This window comes from Harpegnathos saltator, unplaced genomic scaffold, assembly GCF_003227715.2.
Source record: "Harpegnathos saltator strain DR-91 unplaced genomic scaffold, Hsal_v8.6 scaffold425, whole genome shotgun sequence".
NCBI classification, from domain to species: Eukaryota; Metazoa; Arthropoda; class Insecta; order Hymenoptera; family Formicidae; genus Harpegnathos; species Harpegnathos saltator.
Genome location: NW_020230234.1, coordinates 320,437 through 343,746, shown reverse-complemented (window position 1 = coordinate 343,746; position 23,310 = coordinate 320,437). Strand labels below are relative to the sequence as shown.

Below are 23,310 nucleotides of genomic sequence, written 5' to 3'. Positions count from 1 at the left end.
AATGGACCCCCCTTAGTTTTTATTACATCATCTTTTCCAATCGATTAATTTAAACAACTTTTGTTGAAAACATTTTTTTCTGTCGCGCTCAGTCCGAGATATTCGGCCTGTTACGTTTGGAATGTAACACCCGGTATATATATATAAATGTTGCGACCTTTCTCACACCATATTGCTGCGCGATGTACCGCTGTCTTTCCGGTTGGCCTAGTTTGTATGATATCAGTGAGTCTCAATTGATAAATAATGGAATTTATTCGTTTTATTCTTATTTATCAACAGATTTCATGTGAAATTCGATCAAACGTATAATTTAAATAGATACATGTACATAAAATTGTTGGCTGTGTCAGTCGATTATATACACGTGTATAAATAATGAAGGCACCAAGGGAGTCAACAATCAATAAATTACACGGGTGAATTTTTTACAAAAAATTTTCGACAAAAGAAAACCGAGAGAAGGTCGGCAATGACATAATAATATTAATAATAATAATAATAATAATAATAATAATAACACGAACACGAGTAACGAGAGAGTCATGATTACAATTCTCGCGCGCGCGACGATGCGCGCTCATGATTACTTTACTTATGGTATGATAATGTTATTTGGTTGATGACTTGCCGTTAGAACCGCTAACCGTTAATCGGATGCTGAGGAGTGTAAGCTACGATCGTACAACTACGTGAAAAGAGATTGCATATCTTTTCTTTTTTTCTGTTTTTTTCTCCTTTTTCACGAGAGACGTTCTTATCACGGGGAATGTCAAATTCGGTGGATGTAACATTGAGCGACGCGCTGAGCAAATCAAGTCGAAGATCCGATCGAGATTCGTGACGACGCGTCGCATCGCGCTGAAGGCGCGATGATTGGTTGATGGTATCCAACGCACACCTGCCGCGCGTTCGCATCCAACTTCCTCTCTCCTCTACAAACGTCTTCGAGTGCGATGTACGATATTCGATGATTCATTAAACACGATCACCTTACAATTACGTGAAAAACGCCAGCCATTATACGTATACTCCTGACCGCGTGGTGCGTCTCGCGCGCGTAACGTGGTGGAAACGTCGTCGCAGCAAACGCTCCAGAGAGAGAGAGAGAGAGAGAGAGAGAGAGAGAGAGAGAGAGAAAGAGAGATTAATTGACGATTAACAACATCATCGCCAAGGAGAATAACTTATACGACCACGTTTCGCGCGGGAGATTAGAGTGTAACCGTTTACAATTATAATTATAAAATAAAATATTAATAATAATAATAATAATAAAGTTTCATCGCAGTGACTGTAATGATAAGAATAATAAGAATAATAGGAATCTTTTTACTCTCGTCTGTTATTGACAGCATCTCTCTCAACTGGGAAACTTTGTCGATATTCAATAGAAAAAGCTATTAGGCCAACACTCGGCCCAACGTAAGATCGGCCTCGTGCGATTGTGAATATTCGTTAATTCTATTTACATACATAATAAACTACACGACAGATCGCATCGTCTAGATTAAGAAGAATCGTGAGCTGTCGCGACGGAATCTGCTCGAGAAGACATCCGTACGTCGGTCGTCCACGTTAGAAAACAAGCCGTCGTCACACGTGTGATGGAGTCGCACGGAAGGTCGTCCAACACTTCGATCGTCGGTTCTCTCTCCTAGCTGAATTTCTAACCTAAACACTGTCCCTAGACCTCGTGGAGGGCGACTGACTTCGATCATCGGTAAAAGTTCTTCGCACGATACTGCGTTCACCTGATTCCTCATCGTGGCCGCCGCATTCCGCGGCTGTTCTCACGCTGTCCTCTCTCTCTCTCTCTCTCTCTCTCTCTCTCTCTCTCTCTCTCTCTCTCTCTCTCTCTCTTCCACTACAGCTTGTACAAATATAAGTTAATCAGTGCTTGTCCGGCGCACAACATAGAAAAACGATTCGACAAGACGCCACGGCGAGTATCCATCTCGCGTTCCGTTACAAAATATCTCTATGGACAAGAGGGACGTGACGCGACGCGCCGTGATCGTCGCGTTATTGTTGGGACATTCGGGACGTTGATGCGCGACGCGTTGAAACTGGACCAGAGAAACGAGACCTTCGCTTCCGAGTCGTGGTTTCTTTCCCTTGCCGCGTTTGTAACGCAAAACTCTCTTTAGTAACCCCAACGTGCGATCTCTGATCCGATTCGCTCTCGATACTTGTCCCTCCCTCGCTGCGTCTGATTCGCGTTCAGCTCGCATGCGAAGGATGAGACATCGAACAATGATGATAAAATAATAATAATAATAGTAATAGTAGTAATAGTAATAGTAATAGTAGTAGTAATAGCAGTAAGTAGTAATAATAAGCAGCTTTGATTTTCGCAGAAGCTGATCGCATAGCGACATGTGATCCTTTCTGTTCCTCTTCTCCGCCCCCTCTTATGTAGCTCCTCGCGCGTCACCTCACACTTCGGGACTCATTCGAGGTGTGACCGCGTCGCGACGCGGCGCTCAATCCTACGTCACAATCTACACGCGTTAATATTTCTTACGAGGGCCCTCTCTCTCTCTCTCTCTCTCTCTCTCTCTCTCTCTCTCTCTCTCTCTCTCTCTCTCTCTCTCTCTCTCTCTTTCTCTCTCTCTACAGTGCCGGTCGATCGTTTCTCATCATTTGTTCCGAGTCCCGACTCGGAGCGCGCCGTTGTTCGCCGTTACGTCTCGGGGGCGAAGATCTCGACGGAACTGTCGGTGTTCTGCGCGTTAGAGCGCATCGCTCGTCTCCGCTCTTCGATCAGCTGCCGCCGCGCCTGCTCCCTCGCCTCCCGCGCCTTTCTGCTCGCCTCGCTGTTCGCGGTCGGCTTCGCTTTGTGGAGCGGGATGACTCGGCGCTTGCCGTTCTGCGAGGCTGGCGCAGCTTTCTTGTCCGGCACGATCTGCACGATAAGCGCGTCGAACGCGACGTTAAGTGACGCGATGGCAAACAGTGAGAACGTTTCGCATGGGGCGACTGTTCTTTTAGAATTGGAAGAGATCACAGAGTCGCGATATTAATATGATAAAATATGCTTCGACGTACCTCTTGCCACTGTGACTTCCGCAGCTTCTCAATCTGATCGAAGAGATCGTTCACTTGAACCACCTGCAGCATCACCATGTCCCAGAAGCCGGCCAAGTCCTCGTTCGTCGTCGGGAATTCCTCACCCGGCACCTGATTCTGCAATTTCATCATCGCAAATGTTAATCGAGGTGTTACCGACTCTCGGACGGCGAAGGATATTTCGGGAGACGAGTTCCTTACGATATTCTTCTGACACAATCCCTCGAATTGCTGCATCTTCTGAGAAGCCAACAGTCTAGCTTTGCCCGCGGCCGATCTTAGTTTACCGGCCGCCTCCTCCGGCAGCGCAACGGTGTCGCCGCTAGCTAATTCGGCCTCGGCAGATGCAGCCAGCGAGAGCAACCTGTCCGTCTCCTGCTTCAGCAACTATACGCACGAGGTGTATTCTTTATTACCGGGGATTATTATTTATTATGACGCGCATGCCACATCGCGCGCGTCATTTCCTTCAATTCTAATTACCTTCATGAAATAATGCCCGTCCTTCTCTTCGACCGCCTTCTCCGCCTCCTGAGCCTGCTTCGCTATGTTCGTCGAGCTGGCGCTGGGTTCCAACACGGGTAACACCACCTTCGGCGCGGCCGGCTGCTGATCAGTTATACTCGCGGTGTCGCGTTTCGACGTATCGCTCTCCGCGATCACTACTGGGATCCTCCTTGTCACGCTGTTCTGCGAATTCGTAGTCGCGGGGCTCTTCGGATCGACCTTCCGTGTCGCCGGTATTACCCTGAGCAGGTGGAGAAAGGCGGTTATCGTCGAGGGGAGAAAGCAAGGGAAGGAGGCGACTGCAGTTTCATTTGCGAATAAGCGTCGACGAGGAAAGACAACAAAGACAACGGGACGCTCTCTCACCTCTGCAGAGGCTTGATGATCTGTTCCGTACCATCAGTAGGCTTTCTGGTGCTAACTACAGGGAGCTGCGCCCGGAATTCCGGGCGCAGGTGCCGCAAGACCGGCAGATTCTTCAACGACTCGTCTGTGTTTGCGTTGTCTGTCGAGATATTATTATTGTTACTGGACTTATTGAAACTACTGTCGCTGGTGGCGTTTAGCTTAGTGGTGCTGCGTTTGAAGAAGAAACCCTGCGCTAAAGCACCTGGGCCGTAGAGCCGCTCCACCCGCTGCTGAATGAAGGACTTCTCGCTGCTCGACGAGGTGTTCAGCACCTGGCTCTCGACTTCGGTCGTCAAGCCGTTTAGAATATTAGTGTCGCTGAACGAAGTACTTGAGACTGCAAGAAAGAAAGTGTGCATGAGATTACAGTCTCCAGATCAGAAGGCGAGCTGCTTCGTGAGGGAAATTCTCCTTACGATTACTGATACCCTGCTGCTGCTGCTGCTTGGGAGAGGAGAAACTCGCCGGGAAGGTCTTGTCCTGTTGACCGCAGGACATCATCGGCGACCTCCCGGCGGGGCTTTGCTTGCTGACGGAAGCGCTCGTCCTGATGGGGCTGAGGTCGGGAAACGCCGTGTGCAACGACACTCCTTTGTCAACCTCCGAGTAGTCTTGGCATATCGTGATCGAGCTTCTGGTCTCTATGTACGTCTCGACCTTGCACTCCTCCTTCACGCCGTTGGCGAATCCATTTTGCCGGTCCATCGCTAACGGCGATATCGAGTGACTCTTAGGCGGATGATACTGCGACGGAACACTGAGATTCTCGTTGGATCTGCAAGTTTTAAGTGTTCTCTCTCGTTTAATCGATCCGCTCAAGTGTTTCTCGAACAAAGACGTGGAAATCAACGATGTCAATGATGTCAAGATGACATCAGGTGTCGAGTAGCCGGATATAGGAATATCAGAGTTATGCCGACGGCAATTGGTGAAGACTCTAACACTGAGAGAAAAGTATGTAAAAATAAAAAGATATTTATTCGATGGATTCTAACGATGGATATATTGCTGCGGGCCTCGGTCATTCGGAATTTATCGATGGCCGGAATCGTACAAAGCAAACTTCAGGACTGGTTTCCTTGCAACTGCGACTTTGCGAAAATCCTTGACGTGTGTATAACAAAATGCTCGTTCTCTTTTATCTTTCGTGAGTAATTCTTTCTCTTGATTACGCGAGGCCTGTGCGGCGCACAATAATATCTATTTAAATCTACATTCCTTTCCTTTCTTATTCCAGATAGACAATTGTGTTTAGAAAAATCGTGGTTTTAAGAAAATGTAATTTCCTTATTTGGAAAAGAAACGTCCGCATAAAAATGCGTATACTAGTACAAATAAATATGTTATGAGTCTCGCAGCGAATATTTGTTAATATTTCTTAATAATAATATATATATATACACACATATATATATATATATATATATACAGGGTGTCCGAAATCTTTTCGTAACGAAAAATTGTGAGGATTAATTAGATCAAACTGAGAAGAAAAGTCAAGTGCCATTTTGCAAAAATCGCAATAGTTATTAAGTTATTAAATTAATAGTTATTAAGTTAATACTTATTAAGTTATTAATGATTGAAAATGACCACAGCTGGCTCTTTTAATTAAATAATGGTAAAGGACTTTTTATTCAGAATAACCTAATCTACAATTATATGACGGCTATTATATCTAGCGACAGGTTCAAGATTCAAGGTTCAAAGTTCAATACACTCATATTTATTGCTAGACACAGTAGCCGTTGTATGATTGTAGATTAGATCATTCTGAACAAAAAGGTCCTTTACCATCTTGCAAATAAATACGCAAATATGCAAGTTTTGAAGTTAAATCAATTAAAAATCAATTGAAAGAGCCTCTAGATGTTATTTTCAATCATTAATAACTATTGCGACTTTTGCAAAATGATACATGACTCTTCTTGCCAGTTTGATCTTCACAACCAGATTAATCTTCACAAACTTTTCCTTTCCAAAAGATCCCGGATATATACAGGACACTCTGTATACGTATACTTTTTGAAAAATAAGTTTTTAATGAATTCTTAAAATAAATTTTTTTAAATATATATTTTTAATAATAAATATCTTTTAGACATATCTTTCCTATCAATGTAGTATTTTTATTGTACGATAAACGATAAACATCTCACTTGAAACCTGCAGGACTCGTGTCCCTCGTGATCAATCTTGCGCCGGGGCTGCTGTCTCTCGAGCGGAATCCTTCCCTCAGCTTGCTGTCGTACCTGGTGATGCCCGAGTAACCGCTTATGCTGCACGCCAGACCCAAGTAACTAGGTTTCTTCGCTGTCAGCTGCTCCGGCTCGGGGCTGCCCCGTGGACCATTGCTGACGTTCAGCTTGTCATCGGGGCTGAGGTGCGACTTCTGTAGCGTCTCGCTGCTGCCGTTCGCCAAGTTCTCAGCTGACGACACCGGCTCACCGTTGCACGACAAGTTCAGGCTGTGCAGGGTCTTCTCGGACACCGAGTCCACAGTGTTTTCTGAAAGGAGAATTTCAATCTGACTCACGGAATCGCAACACACACACACACACTCAACCCACGCAGCTTACGCTACCTGCGAAGTAAGCTCGCGAAAATACCGGGTGACGAAGTCACGTCGCCGGTGCTCGGCTGAAAACCTGACTACTTCCTATCTCTGCATCCATTCTCTCGATCTGATTAAGATCTCATCGAGATCTCACGTACGCGACGCGGTTTGGGATTGAGAAAAGTCGCACAGCTGAGCACACCTCGGACGTCGCGTTTGGCCTTCAACGCGCAGCTTCTTGCCGATCATTCCGATTCACCCCGCGTTCTCAGTCTCAACTCTCGCGGCCGCCCGCGAGCCAAGTGTGCTCTACGTCGGAGACATTCACCTTCGACGAGCACCGTCACCCACGCGCTGCGCCACAGCGTATGCCAGCTCGCGTTAAACGAATCTTCTTCACATCGTTGCGTCGTGACGCGACCTTATTTTCTGCACTGGCTGGTCCAATACGCGAGAGAGAGAGAGAGAGAGAGAGAAAGAGAGAGGGGGGGGGGAGAGACCAACGGAATGCTTCCGAGTTCGTTATGCTGAAGTGATCAAACGTAAATCCAGATCAACGACAGATTCACCAGCTGCGCTCTCTCGATGCCGATCGAACGACGCGTCACGCGGACTCGGGGCGAATCCACATGCCGATTCTCCACGCTCGTCCGAGCCGCAGCGACGGTCCTGAAACACTGAGAGCCGAGCCTCTTGCCGGCGCAGCGCGGCGCCTTCCTCGCGACGACGGGAAGAAGAAGAGGCGTCGCACTCGCGAGGCGGTGTACTCGCCTACGGTCTAAATCCGATCGGCATGTCGAGCGGGCAAAAAGCGCCCGCGACCTGTGCGAGGAGGAGGTGACGACGAGAGAGGCGGAGGGGCCGACCTTGAAGGGCCGCGTGGATCGCCGGAAATTTCTCGGCTGAAGATCACGGCGAGAAGTCGGGAGCGAGGCGACGCCGTGTCGTGCACGAGGACGAGTGCTGGGCTCGTCCGCCAGTCGCGGCCATCAGCTTCAATCTCGAGATCGTTGCGGAATAATTGAGAGAATTGACTCGAGCGATAATCCCACGTTCTGTCTCTTCCAGGCGCGTTCCAGTCTCCTCCAGAACGACCGCCTCGCTTGAGAGACGCGTCTAATCGCTCGCCGTTCTCTCTCGTGGAGGAGTTCCTCGCCAGAAACGACCCTCCCAGCCGGAACCAGTCGTCTCTCTCTCTCTCTCTCTCTCTCTCTCTCTCTCTCTCTCTCTCTCTCTCTCTCTCTCTCTCTCTCTCTCTCTCTCTGCTAACGCGCCGAGCTTGTCTGTCGTCCCTAAATCGTCCTAGCGACGACAAGCCGCAACTTGGTCAGCCTCGCTTTCGTCAAGCTTCGCTCATGTATCGTCGCGGAACTTAAAAGTCGCCCACAGCCTTGTCAAACGGGGACTTGCAACCTAACCTACATCGCACGCTTGTATGCTTTTCTTTTGGGAAATTCAGCACATTCAAATCAGAAGAATCATCAGAGTCCCCCCCCCCCCCCGTTGACGCTGATCGGAAGAAGATGGCTTCGGCCATCTCGGGCTTGAGAAATTTACAGAGCCGAGACGATCATAGGATTCTCTTCTCCGAATCAACGAGTATCAGCGGGTTTGCGAATCTCTATCGGGAGGAGGAGGCGGGGGGAGGAGGCCAAAACCGGCTACTATCCGGACGCGTCTCTCGCAATAATGTCGGTATAGCCAACCTGATCGGTCGGACGCGGAGCGGTCGACGTCCAGGCTGCAGCTGCCGATACTCTCCTGGCTGGTCATGTTAGGGTGATGGTGCCTGGCGGCGATCTCCGCGGCTGTCTTGTGGTCCGGGTCGAGGCGGTGATAGTTGAGAGGCTGGACGGCCAGGGAGAGCGGCCTGTTACGTCGGTGCGAGCGGATGCCGCCGGCTCCGGGTACCGACGACGTCACCGTCGCGGTGCAGGAGTCGTCGACGTCTTCCAGGCCCGCCACCTCGCCGCCCCCGCACGGCTGCCCGCTTCCTCGCCGATCCTCGTCCACGCGGCCCTCGTGCACACTGCGCAAGCAGTGCGTTCTCATTCGTGTTCAATCACGCGTGCTAAGCTGTCCTCGAGCTCGGGTCTCGCGGTACTACTACGTGCAAGGTCGGCGAACTTGTACTCTCTGGCGGTTCCTCGCAGCGGAAGGTCGAGCGACTCCTCGAACTCAGAGTGTGACTTCTCCCCGGCTTCTGGCCGGGGGAGGGGGGGAGGGTCGAGTGAACATCTCCGCTCGAAACTGAAGAGTGGAGGACCTCATCTCGCAGGGATCGGGTCTGACACTCTGACAGCTCGAGCGAGACGTTCGCTTCGCAAGGTACCAACACTCTGCACTGGTCCTCAGTGAGATCCCGCTCCAAGGAACCTCGAGAGAAGTCCCTCATAATTCCCGCGAAAAACCGCAAGAAGAATCGACCGAGAATACTACGGAATGCTCCGTGTAACGGATTCCCTCTCCGCGGCGGCGGAGAGCTCCGTCCACGTAGGCGGAAAATGAACGTTCCATCCTGGTCTCTCCGCGAGGCTCGAACTTAAAACATTTAGTATCCGAATGTAGCTTCGCTGTTTCCCGCCGTTCCTTCGACATCTCGACAAGTGTGCGCCTCGAGAAAGCGACGCCGGCGACCTTCGCGGTTCTTCCTCGCGTCGCGACTATCGCTTCAGTACGGTACTTCGGCACGGCGTAACGGCCAGCGATAAGGATATCTTCGGGCTCCTTGCCGCGACGTATCATGGGACTCGAGCTCGAGAACAGCGTGAACGACGGAGTGGAAGCGGTGCCACCCGGGGAATCTCTCGCGGTGCATTCTGCGTGCGTGATGCCGCAGCTGGACTTGGCCGAGTAAGATTTGCCGACGCATACACAACAACGCTGTCTTCAGCGGGAGATAGCAAGAGTATTAGGTGTACAAATGAATAATCCAAACTTTTTCAAGCGGCTAAGAAATTCAGCTTCAACTTATCCAATTTTCCCGCTCTTTTACGGTTATGTAGTGTTGACACACATTTATGAAAAATTACATTTAGTATGGCGGAAGGCGCTCCACATAACCTCAAAAATTATTCAGTTCAGTACAGTCCAAAGTGGCGACAGATAAGGTGCACATCCGGCACTTTCTTTACACTTTCTTTACGAGTTCCAACAAGGAAAAAATGCTGCAAGAGCATGCGAATCGATTTGTTCCTTCCTCGATTGAAGATGTTCTATCGTGCGATGTGTGTGTATTTTGGTTTAGACGGTTTAAAAGCGACGATTTCAGTCTGAGTGACGAAGAACGTCCTGGAGGCCCTTGGAAGTGCGGCAGCAATAATTTGGAGCAACAGCTCGCTGACAATTCAGCACAAACGCAAAAAGAGCTTGCAGAGCAGTTAGGAGTAGCGCAACAAACTATTTCCAAACGCCCACACGAGGCGAAGATTCAGAAAGAAGGAAAATGGGTTCCGCATGAACTCACTGAAGCCAACAAAAATCAACGAGTGGCAGTGTGTCTTTCTCTTTTCACTAAGCAGCGGAGAAAGTCTTTCTTTGTGAAAAATCGTTACGGGCGATGAGAAGTGGATACTCTGTGACAATCCGAAACGCAGAAAGTCATGGGTAAGTCCCGGCGGACCATCAACATCGGTCACAAAGCCAAAACATTTTGGGAAGAAGATTCTGCTCTGCTTTTGGTGGGATATGAAGGTTTTGATGATTTAATATAAGCTACTAAAACCGAATAAAACAATTACTGCAGACCGCTACCAACATCAATTAATCCGTTTGAGTCAAGAATTGGAACGAAAACGCCCGTGTAGTGGCAAAGGAGAACGTCCTGTGAAATTGTTACATGATAACGCTAGGCCACACATTGCTTCTACGACAAAAGACATCATAATGAGTCTTGGCTGGGACGTCTTGCAGCACGGCCGACGTATTCACCAGACATCGTTCCTACCGATTACCACTCGTTCCGGTCGATGCAACATGCCTTGTCCGATACACACTTCGGATCAGAGGATGAGATTCGAAAATGGCTTGACGACTTTATCGTGTCCAAAGACACAACATTTTTCCGACATGGAATTCATCAGCCGCCTGAAAGATGGCTTGAAGTTATAGAAAACAACGGTGAGTACTTTGATTGACAAATTTGTTTTACTTCCTTTTAAAATAAACCTCGAATTTAGCTGAACAATTTGGATCATTCATTTGTACACCTAATAGATATTTTACAGTAGCGTTGGCCGGGCGGGTGAAACTGATCACCAGGTGCCATCGTGTGCCGTGACGAGCGTGGAAGGTGCAGCCGATAAAGCATAAACCTCACACACAATCAGAGTCAATACAAGCGGGTGCATGACGAACGTGTTGCGATCAGACTGCATGCAGCGGAGGTCGGGGTCTAACATCGCCGGCTAGAGTGTATTCATCTCGCACGACAAAAACGCGTGTTTGTCGGTCGCAAAATTGTCGCGCGTTTACAAAAAAATCGAGCATCTCGTTGTGTATTAAAATGCTATTTTATCGGGTCGGTGCGTAATTTCATAGCGTTCGCTTTCTGACGGAAGTTTGTCCAAGAAAAAAAAAGAGAAAGAAATTTTTACAATGTTTTATATTGTACGTCATCTTGGAACCCCAGTCTTACTCTGGAAGGCTTCAAAATGGCGTATAAGATATCGATTGGAGTAATAATTTCATATCGGCCGAAGCTTCGTTGGAAAAATCGAGAATAGACGGCGGCCGTATTAAAATGCTATTTTATCGGGTCGGTGCGTAAATTCGTAGCGTCCGCTTTCTGACGGAAGTTTGTCCATGAAAAAAAGAAAAAGAGAAAGAAATTTTTACAATGTTTTATATTGTACGTCATCTTGAAACCTCAGTCTTGCTCTGGAAGACTTCAAAATGGCGTATAAGATATCGGTTGGAGTAATAATTTCATATCGGCCGAAGCTTCGTTGGAAAAATCGAGAAGAGACGGCGGCCGTATTAAAATGCTATTTTATCGGGTCGGTGCGTAAATTCGTAGCGTTCGCTTTCTGACGGAAGTTTGTCCGAGAAAAAAAAAAAAGAGAAAAAAGTTTTACAATGCTTTATACATCATCTTGAAGCCCCAGTCTTGCTCTGGAAGATTTCAAAATGATGTATGAGATATCCGTCAGCGAAATGATTTCATATCGGCCGAAACTCCGTTGGAAAAATCGAAGAGACGGCTGAGGAATCCCCTCGCATTTCGGTGGCATTGCACGCCACTCGTCCGGCCCGGAAACCAGAGGGACCAGCTTACGGCTTGCATCGGCGCATGTAAAGTGTATACGGCACTCGTAACGGACTGCAGAAACGAGTCGCGCAGGTAGGAAAGGATAAGCAGACAGGTAGAGTCGCGTACAATGTTGTTTACGATGCAGAAATCGGCGCTGACATAATTGCGAGTTAACGGTTAAGGTGCATACAAGGTGTGCAGGCGTGCGGCCAAGCAAAATTAAGGTGTGCAAGGTGAACGAATCATGCTCGGTCGTGAGTATTGATGATAATGACAGGTGCACGCGCGCGAGTGTGAGTCTTCGGACCGGCGCACAGTGTTGCAGAAATCGCTAAACGTGGCCAAAATAGGAAGAAATAAAAAGCGAAATTTTCGGCTCCCGTTTTCAATATATTTTCTAAAAGGTCCAAATTAATGAGTTGTAGTAACATTTTGATGAAATCCAATTCTATCACGAAGATAAGTGGATTCAAATGTGATGCGAAGTACAGAATAGCTGGGTTATAACCCTCCAAATGATATAACTGATTTTGCGTTGAAACAATTTTTTATCGTGAAAATGATGTTCCCTGTCTAATATCTCATCTGTGTAGTTTTATTTCCAATAAAGAGTATATTAGAAAGTTATAAGTATATACAATAAAAATTAGATTTACAGGACTCACTTTTAATATACAGTTAATCACTTTAATCGTAATATATAAAAAATGCATCATTTCGCACAATGTTGTAACTTTGTGAAAATAAAGATAAAATATCTATTAATCCTTATGCAAAGGTGGAAAGAGCGATATCCAGCGCTTACAAACACATATGATAAATTTTATAAGCAGAGTTTGACATTCAGTGCGCTTACGGTCAGACGCTGTTTACTGCAGGTGATATTGTTCAACACAAAAATTATATCCTCTATCAAAATTCTTTATTCTAGTTAATTTTGCTAATGTTAACTACAAATATAATAATTAACGATGATATTTAAACTCTAATTAAATAACGTAGTAAACAATAGTAAAAATAAAGACTGCAGAGATATGAGAGAGTATCATACAAGAAAAAAACTCGAGAATTGCGACGAGTGAAGATTTATTTAAAAGACTTCTTTCCTCAGATCCCATCATTTTGTCTTTAAAAAAAGTTTCAGATAAAAAATCCGATCCCTTCCCTAAAGAAGTTATTGAATTGCTTGCAAATCCAGTTGTAGCAAATATAGTTTCGGACGATGAATAGTTATATTAAATATTTTGTTTAGTTAATAGTTATATGGAGTAAAAAGCAGAAGATAAAAACTAAAAAAAGAAAATAAAAAAACAAAAAATAAAAACAAACAAAAAAAGTAAAAAATAAAATAATAAAATTAGAAAACATGTTATTTTAGTGATAAAGTACTAGTATTTACAATATAGTATGCTTTTCATTCAACTATAGTACATTATAGCGACAATTGATTTATGGCCACTATTTGGAGGTTTCGCAACACTGTGCGGCGGAGCCGGTAGCCGACTCTGGAATGTTTATCTCGCGACAAAGGAATCTCGATGTCTCGCCCGTGTCGTTCCGCGCTCGTAGCGATTGATGATTTCAACGCGGAAAAATACGGCGCTGGAGAGAAACAGTTCGACTTCGGTTCCGCGCGCTCGACGACTGCAGACTCTCCAGGCATTTTCCGACAAAGGGGGCCTTGCTGTTTAATTCGTACTTGCGCTCGTAGCAACTCATAGTCTCATCAGCTAAAAATAACGGTGGATGAAAATAGCTCGACTTTGATTGTGGGGACTCGACAACAGCGACTTTTTTTTTCCGAAACATTTCTCTGCATAGAAAACTTGGTACTTCTCTTTGCGGAAATTAATGACTGATGTTTATAGTTTCAACGGCTGAAAATACAGCGCTGAGAAAAGTTAGTTCGACTGCAATCTTCCGGATACGAACGGAATTTTTTCAACGGAGGAAGATCGAAGAGTTTTGCGATAAAGCAATCTTAAGTACGCACACGCACGAGTGTGATCCTTGCGGATCCTGCAGACTTTTCAAAAATGGATTATCCAATAAGGAAATTTCACAACTGCATTGCCAGCGAATAACAATCTCGTCTGTAGCCTCAAATAGCAGGGAGAAGTCCAAGTAGTCACAGTAATCAAAAATACACAGCGGTAGAAAGAAGAGAGCTCGACTTTAATTCGTTTCAGAATATTTCAGGATGGTGGCGCGCGAAGAGACCCCCTTTCTTCAGCGTGTGGCAGCGGGAGGAGATTTTCACGCGATCTCCCGTTTCCGATTTATCATGATTCTCATCACAATCGACCACTTACAGTCTGTAAAGTAAGAGCGTGTACGGTATAAATGGCAGTTGGCTTCAAATATCGTCCTAGTTCTTTTGTAAGCCGATAGATGAAATTTTTGTCGTGAATGCTTTATCACAAAAGATTCAGTTGGCGTCGAACTCTAACCTGAGAGACACGTTAACCGCCATGAGTGCCGCATACGCATCGCGCTATGAGGCTGTGTTCCTTTGTTCCCACCCCAAAGGATCAAAAATGACATATGCAGTGGCTGCTAAATACATGGGAAAGTCAAAATCGTTCGTCGCTAAGTGGGTTTAGCAATATAAAAAGATAAAAATGTCGATGACTTGCCAGAACGTGGCTCGATAGGCAAAGTGACGCCGAATATGGAAAAAAAAATTGTGAATTTGTTTAAGCGGAACCCGACCTTAATGCTTAAAATTTATGAGAAGTGTTTGTTGCCGATTGCTGAACGATGCTTCATAGAAAAAACGAGGATTGGATCTTACAGGAAGACAACGACTCAAAACACCGGAGCAAGCTTTGCACCGAGTGGAAAGAGCAGTCTGGCATCGTCACATTTGATTGGCCATCGCAGTCGCCAGATGCAAATCCCATTGAAAATGTGTGGGCATATCTCAAGCACAAGCACTTCGAGGAAAAAAGAGTGTGCACTTTGAAGCAGCTGACACGACAAATTCGTCTCATTTGGAGGTCTTTACCGGACGAATACGCAGTCAACTTAGTGGAAAGTATGCCTCGGAGATGCCAGGCAATTATCAATGCCGGTGGTGACTGGACTCATTATTAATGGTATAGTATTTTTCTTCTCATGGAGTACAACAAATCCATGTACTTAAAAATCATTAAAAATAAATTTTTCTACACATTAACCCGTGCACGCTCTTACTTTACAGACTATAAGAAGGTAATTACATGCGGAGCAGGCCGTTTTCGAGCCCATTTTTACGAATTTTTTTAACAGAATTACTTGGACTTGGAATTTTCACAATATATTCATTAAAGTTGAAGTATAAAATAAATTTCTTGCTATCTACATGCAAAGTACACACAAAACTTTAAACGCGTTTATCTGGAAACACCATTTTCTTAAACTGTCGACACGATTACGCAAAAACTACTGAACTGAACAACTTGAAATTTTTATACAATATATAGTAGACATGAAATTTTCGCTTCTATCTCGAACACGAACACGAATTATGTTTTATTTTATTCATTTTTTTAAATATGATTACAAGTTGAAAAAAGTTCCATTTTTGATACTTTTCTTTTTGTGGTAATTATTCTTCCAAATTTGGCTTTACTGCCTTCATTTTGTGCGGTATAATGGCAACTATATATTTAAAAAATCTCTCATTTTTTAGTTTCAGAGTAATGAGAGGCTCGGAATTATGTCGACAGCAAACATGGAGTTCGCAAACGGATGGCTGCATTTTTATTAGAGATGTGCGAATCAAGAATTTTTATATCGAATCGAATCGAGTCGAATCTCATTTTTTTAATTCGAATTCGAATCGAGTTGAATCTATGAAATTTCGAGTTCGAATCGAATCGAATGAAATCGAATCGAATCATTAAAAAATTTAACATGACTATTAAACATGCAAATAATGGTGGGAGATTTTAATATGAAAGAGAATATTGATATTGTAATATCATCTTAAAGTGAAGTATATATTTAAATATTTAAAGTAATTTATAATTAAGTTATTAATTATAAGTTAAGTTAATTACAAGTTAAGGGCTCAAGCATACGCAGGCCCAGATGGCCCGTTTTGTAGCTGATGTGTCCAAACGCTAATTTATTTGATTCCATATCCGAATCTTCGCAATTCGAAATTTTCGAATTATTCGAATTCGAATCGAATAAGGATTTTGATTCGAATCGAATCGAATTACATTAAATTCGATTCAATTCGAATTCAAATAGTTCGCACATCTCTAATTTTTATTTATAATTACAAATCGGACCGGTTCTTGTGATTCAGTAAAATTTATTTTATACTTTGAACATTAATGAATACACTGTGAAAATTCCAAGTCCATTGATCTTACCGTTTTTGTTAAAAAAATTCGTAAAAACAGCTTTCCGCATGTAATTCCTCTCTTAATCAGATATTCGTCGCTGATGCATTGAGTCGCACTTTGTCGCTAATGAATTTTGACGGGGCCCATTCGCATCCTAATCCGCTCGTTGCGGGACATTCACGCTCACGAGAGAAAGCTTCTGCCAATTTGTAGCGCGTATTAATAAGACATTAATTTCTCATCAACTTCTACATTCCACACGTATGCAAATGCCTTTCTCTCTCTCTCTCTCTCTCTTTCTCTCTGCCTACCTTCGCCGCCAGTGTTTCCAGAGGAGGAACTTCGAGACATTCTTTTTCACCACTGGGTTCACCGTGTAGGTGCCGCTCTCGATTTTCAGGGGCATCCTCGCTCGCTCGCGGTGTCACTTTGCGAATTGCCGATCCGATCGGCCCGAGCGCAATTCGCAACGTATCGATCGGCGGATGATCCGCGCGCGATCGTCACCCGGGGGATGATATTGCACGCGCTTCGGTTCCACTCGCGCTTGAAGGTCGAGCGACGCGCGTTTCGTCGGGGCGTGAGAGAGAGATTCCGAGTGTAATTAATCGTTCGTCTCTATATACATTTATAATATAGCCCTTCCTTGCGAAGTCAAGCGAAATGAAATTGAGGGGAATCACAAGCCTTATCTCTTTCTCAGATTGATATCCACAGTCAAGCCTCTCCCTCGCTTGACCCTTTCCTCTTCCTGCGAGACTGAATTACGTTACCAACACCTCCTTCTTATCGCGAGCGCTGCGTCGGCCCTTCGTCTCGGCTGGTCCTCGTGCGGCCGGAAGGACACGCGCATCTCTTCTCGCCGATTTACTTATCCCCGTCGCAACCGCGCTCGCGACGGAGGAATCTCCTTCGCGCTTCTTCGCGGTCTCTCTTTCCTTTTAGCGGTGCCCTTTGCCGGTGTGCTCCCGATCGCACGTTTCTCGGATGAATAGTCACGGGGGACTGGCGTTTTCTCTCTGTTGCACCACGCGCGGCCGCCAGGGGCGCATCCTCCTTCTCGCTCTCCTTTCTCTCTCTCTCTCTCTCTTTCTCACTCGGTCCTGCCCGACGCGCATCGGCCGTTCTTCTTCTCTTTATCTTTCCCCCGAGTCTCGGCGGTATTTTTGGAACACTCAAAAAACCACGATGGCACACGGTGCCGCTTCCTCCGCCGTCTCTCCGCGCTCTCCTCGTCTTCTTCTGTCGCGCCGCCGCCGCCGCGCGCTTCTCGCTCTTCTTCGCCTCTCCTGTCTCCTCTCCTGCGCTCTCCGCGCGGACATTAACGCGCGGACGAGCGTACACGTGCCCGGCACGCGCGGCCCGGTGTCGCGGTCGAGGCAAAGGAGGCTTTTCACGGCGAATCTCCACCTCTTCAGGGTGCATTCTTGAAATCTGCCGCGGGAAAGTTTCATGAATTTGGAAAAGCCGCGCGGTCGATTCCGCGGGCGATTCGCCTCACGCTCGATGAATTCTCCGTCCTCTGGTACGCCGAATGAGTACTTTTGCACGAACTTGAAGAGCGAGTCTGATGCTCGCTAAGTCGACTGAGTGACACTCGCTTGTTCGGAGTCGGTCTGTTGCCAGCGACATTTTCATTATCGCTTCGAGAGTGAAAATGTCGCCGCTCTTCGCTCGTTTTCGGCAAGATTCCGCTTGAAGCGATTTAGGGCTGGTTTTTCCATAATGTTTTAAACTCAGGTCAAAGTTTAAACTCTGTTCAAAAGCATTAGACTGTTTTTCAATGGATAAATCAGAATAAAACGTAGTTTAAAATATAGTTTAACTAAACTATGAATGATGACCGTTTAAACGTTGTTTAATGGATTAATAAACGTCGTTACATACACACAATACAATGTTTCTATTATTATATTTAAAATCATATTGTTGAATATTTGTAAAAGTAAATAAAATATTTGTTACGATGTTTGACGAAGAATATTATGAAGAGAGTAATGAAGATGAGGATATTTTAGGATATATAAAATATATCAACATGAGAAAAAATCGTGTTGTAAGGCGAAGACCGAATTATTTTGAAATTTGAAATGGGATAAAAAGAATCTCCTCCAAGATTTCGCTCATCCAAAGCTACAGTTCATATGTTAATAGAAAAAATTCAAGACGCTGTTCAATCACCAACCAAAAGGTATTAATATGTCATATAAATTAAATGATATATATAGAATATTTTTCAATTATATCAGTTTTAACTAATTAACTAGTTGCAGAATATGGTGTTTACCAATAATGAATATTATACGAATATAAAATAATATAAAATTTATTCATATTGTATTTTTTTTATTTTTTCCAGAAATCAGGCTTTTTCAGCAAGTATGAAATGATATTACTAACATTTATACTAAGATTTTATACTAGTGGATCTTTTTTGATAAGCGTTAGCGACTTTGTTAGTGTTCATAAAAGTACAGCAAGTAAAATAATTAATAAAGTTTCAAGGGCAATTACTCAACTTAGACCTGTATATGTAAAATTTCCGAGTACAGGAGAAAATATTCAAAGACTTCATGAAAAGTTTTACAATATTGCAAGATTTTCACGTTGTGTGGATGCCCTAAAGAGAGAAAGAGAGAGAGAGAGAGACTGCACTCATATTAGAATTAAATCTCCACGTGTCTAAAAGTGACCCGCGATGACTTTTCGCTGTCAACTTAAGAATAACAAAGGTTTATCTAAACTGTCTTCAGCGTATGCTTGAGAAAACACCTAAGATATAAAACTAGGTTTATGGATCAAGGAAGGATCAGAGATAATCTTTAGTTTAAACCATGATTGAAAAAGCAGCCCTCAGAGAGTCATTGGGCGTGACCAGTCAGAGCACGGTATTTTGGCAAAATGTGGACGAAAAAGCTGAGGCTCTCGTCCCCCGTTTCTATCCTTTGTGTCACATTTAACGAGTGTGTCTTGATGCAAGAGAGAGAGAGAGAGAGAGAGAGAGAGAGAGAGAGAGAGAGAAAGAGAGAGAGAAAGAGAGAGAGAGGACGTTCCATAAACGACCGGAAAGCGCGTTTCAAAGAACATGAGCTTCAGCAGTTTCGATTTTACGTGCGGGCGAGCGGATAAGTGTTGTAAACCACCGCGAGAGCTAATAACCCCATTTGGCTTCTGTCATCGTAGTCTTTTACGGACCGTTAATCCGCAAGTACTTTTATGGCCTGCGTAATAGTTTCTCTTTCCATGCGGGGTTACGCGACGCAAGCTCTGTCTGCTTCCGAGCACGCACCCGACGTGTTGCTTTCGGCCGTAAGAGAATACAGTTAGCGTGTGTAAAAAAGCTGTTACACGTTTCACTCGAGTGTACTCGGCTATTCGACGTGGCAACTTTCTCCAGGAGGAGAAGAGCGCGGGAAGCCCCCCCCCCCCTGTTGAATAATTCTCGAGAACGAGCCGCGCGCGTTCGAGGAGAAGGATCGAACTTACGAGGAGGAAGCTGAACGTCGAGTTGAGCGCGAAGTCTCTTCGCGCTCTCAAGTCCTGGAGGATCGTTTGTGAGGAGAAAATTCGAAGTCAGGACTGCAGAGATGTCGCGGCGACTGCTTGAAAGAATCGTTCCTCGCAGACGGTTGACGCTGCGCGTAAACGCGAAAGGGTAAATTGTCAGATAAATTTCCGGGATATCACGATCCCCGCAAACAGATGGCCGCGAGACGAAACGACGGCGACGTCCTTCCGGAAGAAGCGGGATAATCCGGGCAAGGGTTTCTCCTCCGTCATTATTCTATTTCGGTGGCGAGGCGCAGTCGCGGCTGAACGGCTGAAATTTACGGTCTCGGTAATCGAAACCGACAAGGCCCGGGATATGTCGTCGATGAGAAAGGACCCGCGGCTTCCCCGCTTCGTTTACCCCGACACTCAGTATTCCGAAATGTCAGCGACTCTTCTCTCACGTTAACGTGAACGCTAACGACCTGACCCGACCTGAAGTAGTCGAGAGTCGGTCTCTCTCTCTCTCTCTCTCTCTCTCTCTCTCTCTCTCTCTCGTTCGCGGCACCGTCGTGATCTTTCGGGTTTATCGCTGTCGGATTCGTCCGATTGCGGAAGAATCGCTGAAAACGAGACCGCGATCTTTACTTATTTTTATTTTGTTTTCTACGTGGGAAAAAGCACTCCCCGTGCCGTTCCAGGAGAAATCTCGAGTGCAACGAAAATTCCTCCTGCGCGGCAGATTTCTATATCCAGGCAATTGTGTTTTCTCAACCGAGTTTTAACGCGGTCGAGTACTCACACGAATGTTTTCTATCGTGATATATTTTAGGCTTTCACGATGTAGAGAGAAATGCTTGATTTGGTTTGAGAAACTGCGCTTCGGGCTGCTCCTCTCCGCGAAGCAGTGAACTGGAATATTCACGAAATGTCTCGGCAACGAGTCCACGATCGACGTAGTGTCAACTCCAAAGGCAAATCAAGCGTTTTCTGCCGTGATAACTGAGACCTCGTTTATTTTATTTTTTTATTTTTTTTTATACAAATGGAGACTCTTTCCGTGTATATATTTTGTGTATATGTATATATTTTTATAAATATATAAATATATAAAGATATATTATAAATATACTATAAATATACTATAAATATATTTATAAAATTATATTATAAATATATTTTATAAGTATATATTATATATTTATTTACTATATATTATAAATATATAGATATACTAGGAGTTTGATTGAGTTTCGAGGGTTTTTTTTTTTTTCAAAAACTGACTTAAACAAGATAACGGACGAATACTGTAATCAAAATATTTTCCTTCGTTTCCTACAACTTTCTCCCATTTTTCTGGCAAGAGACGGATTCCGCGACGATAAAAAGATTCTTCTTTGGAGTTGATCCAATTTCCAACAAATTTTCGCACTTGTTCCAAGTTATGAAAATGTGTATCCCCTGGAGCATGTTGCATCGACCGGAACAAAGAATAACCGGATGGAGCAATGTCTGGAGAATATGCGGTAAGACTTCCTATTCCAGCTCTAACAGCGTTTACTTCGCTAATAATGCAACATGAAGTCGAGCATTGTCATGAAGAAGGATGACTTTACGTTGTTTACTCGCAATTGATGATCGTTTTTGGTCCAATGCTCGCTTCAATTTGTATAATTGTCATCGATAACAATCAGTAGTGACAGTTTCATTCGGATTTAACGGTTCATAGTATACAACATCTTCTTGATTCCACCAAATAGACAGCGATACCTTTGAATCATTATCAAATCAAATATTGCGCCTCGAAGTGAATATTCCTGATTGGTCTGAATCAATCCATGAATTTTTTGTTTGAGATTATTGAAATAGATCCATTTTCCATCCCCAGTAACAATTTGACACAAAATACTCCTCATTTTTTGTCTGGCGATTAACGAAGTGCAAATGTTCAACCGATTCGCAAGGGCATTTTCCGATATCTTATGTGGAACCTATTTTCTTTCTTCGTGAACCTTTCCCATACTATGTTTAGTACTTCTGTTATACGATCAACATTTAATGCTCTGGCAAGTTCTGAAGTGGATTGTGCTGGATTTTCGTCCAATAATGCTCGCAAATCTGCATTCTCACGTTTTATTGGGTTGTCTCGGGCGATCTTTGTCGTTCATATTGAAATCACTTTTCCAAATCGTCTAAACCAATATTCACGTGTCTTAATTGATGGAGCAACATCACCACAAGTTTCTATCAGAATTCCATGACTTTCAGCCGTCGTTTTCTTCTGATGAAAAAACAAAAGCAATGCATATCGAAAACACTCTTTAGAAAGCTCCACTTTTAAGATGGTATTAACACAACTTTTTCTGCATCTATTGTTAGTAAATGACTAGATATCATGGATTAGTATCAAAGCATTAAGAAACAATAGCTGTGCTTGGAATGTCTTCGACAAAACTGACATCAGTGCGACCTTTTGCAAAACCCTCAAAACCAGATTATACTCCTAATATATATATATATATATATATTTTTTTGCCTTGTAATTATTTCACGCTTTCTTCTCCTCCCCTCCCTCTCTCCTTTCTTTTCTCTCCACGTCGACCAGAGACGCAGGCATCAACCGAGTATCAAGGTATCAAACTCCCGCATTGTCAAACAACGAAAGTTCTTCGACCTGAGGCCGGTTCTCTCTATTCCGACGATTCAACGTTACGGTGCTTGTCTCGCGAACGATTATTATTACTATAAATTTACTCCGGTAATTTTTATCGCGATAATTTTCGTACGCCGGCTACGCTTCCATTTTAATCCTTCTCCATCATCCAATTAAGCACCTTTCCAAGAAAGTAGCTTCGCGTCTGTCGCGCGCGTGCTCCGGATATAAAGCGCCGTTCGTTCTCATGGTTTCTCGTCGTGTCTCGTCTTGTCTCGTCCCGGCTGGTCGCCGAGTACATTGACACGAGGTTTCCCGCACTTCCCGCGAGCGAAGCCGGGAAAACGTTTATTTCTGCGCGAGAGCGTCCGAGTCCGCCATGCGGAAAAGCGAAGCGAAATGCGCACGTCGAGAGAGACAGAGACAGAGAGATCTCGCGTGTTTAAACGACAATAATGATGAATCCGATGAGATTAGCGATACGCTGCAGAGAGAGAGAGAGAGAGAGAGAGAGAGAGAGAGAGAGAGAGAGAGAGAGAGAGAAGCCGAGAGTCGCCGAGACACTTGCTCCGTTATCTCGTGTAACAATCGCAGACGCGCGACAACTTCGGACAATCGTCTCACTCGCGTCCGTTGTCGTGTGAATGTCGCGGGAATATGGAAATTCTAGCTGAACGTCGCGGTCGAGAGCCCGCGGCGAGGTATATTAAGTTACGAAATGAACGGTAAATGAACGTGGGGAGAGCAGCCTAAAATAGAGAGCCACTGTGTCGCGCGGCTAGACGACGACGGCGGCGGTTCGGATATGTCGGCGTTGGCTTCTCCGTCATGCCCATCCGGGGCGAGGAAACGGCGAGGAAAGGCGCGCGTAGGTTCCGTAGGAAATAGAAAGAAAGGGGAGAGGAGACGAGAGAGAGAGAGAGAGAGAGAGAGAGAGAGGGAGAGGGAGACAGCGCGAAGCGTGCTTCTCCGCGGAAGCAGCGGAGCGCGGTCGCGACGAGCGATTTCCCGCCGGCGAGGACAATTTTCCAGGCTC

General features: G+C 44.9%; 1 protein-coding gene across 10 annotated transcripts in view; it reads right to left on the bottom strand.

Moving 5' to 3' along the window:
* Positions 1-295: 295 nt before the first annotated feature.
* LOC105180497 (uncharacterized) overlaps positions 296-23,310 on the bottom strand; it is a 64,611-nt gene continuing 41,596 nt past the window's right edge. For 9 of the 10 annotated variants that reach the window (XM_025301485.1, XM_025301484.1, XM_025301481.1 and 6 more), the window contains 8 exons: positions 8,251-8,573; positions 6,147-6,495; positions 4,404-4,762; positions 3,946-4,324; positions 3,556-3,820; positions 3,274-3,459; positions 3,052-3,189; positions 296-2,908 (listed from right to left, as the gene is read on the bottom strand). In XM_025301485.1, coding sequence (XP_025157270.1) covers positions 2,687-2,908; positions 3,052-3,189; positions 3,274-3,459; positions 3,556-3,820; positions 3,946-4,324; positions 4,404-4,762; positions 6,147-6,495; positions 8,251-8,573 — 2,221 coding nt within the window. In that variant the 3' untranslated portion in view covers positions 296-2,686. The remainder of the gene's footprint in view (positions 2,909-3,051; positions 3,190-3,273; positions 3,460-3,555; positions 3,821-3,945; positions 4,325-4,403; positions 4,763-6,146; positions 6,496-8,250; positions 8,574-23,310) is intronic. The other variant, XM_025301489.1, reaches the window with a different exon arrangement.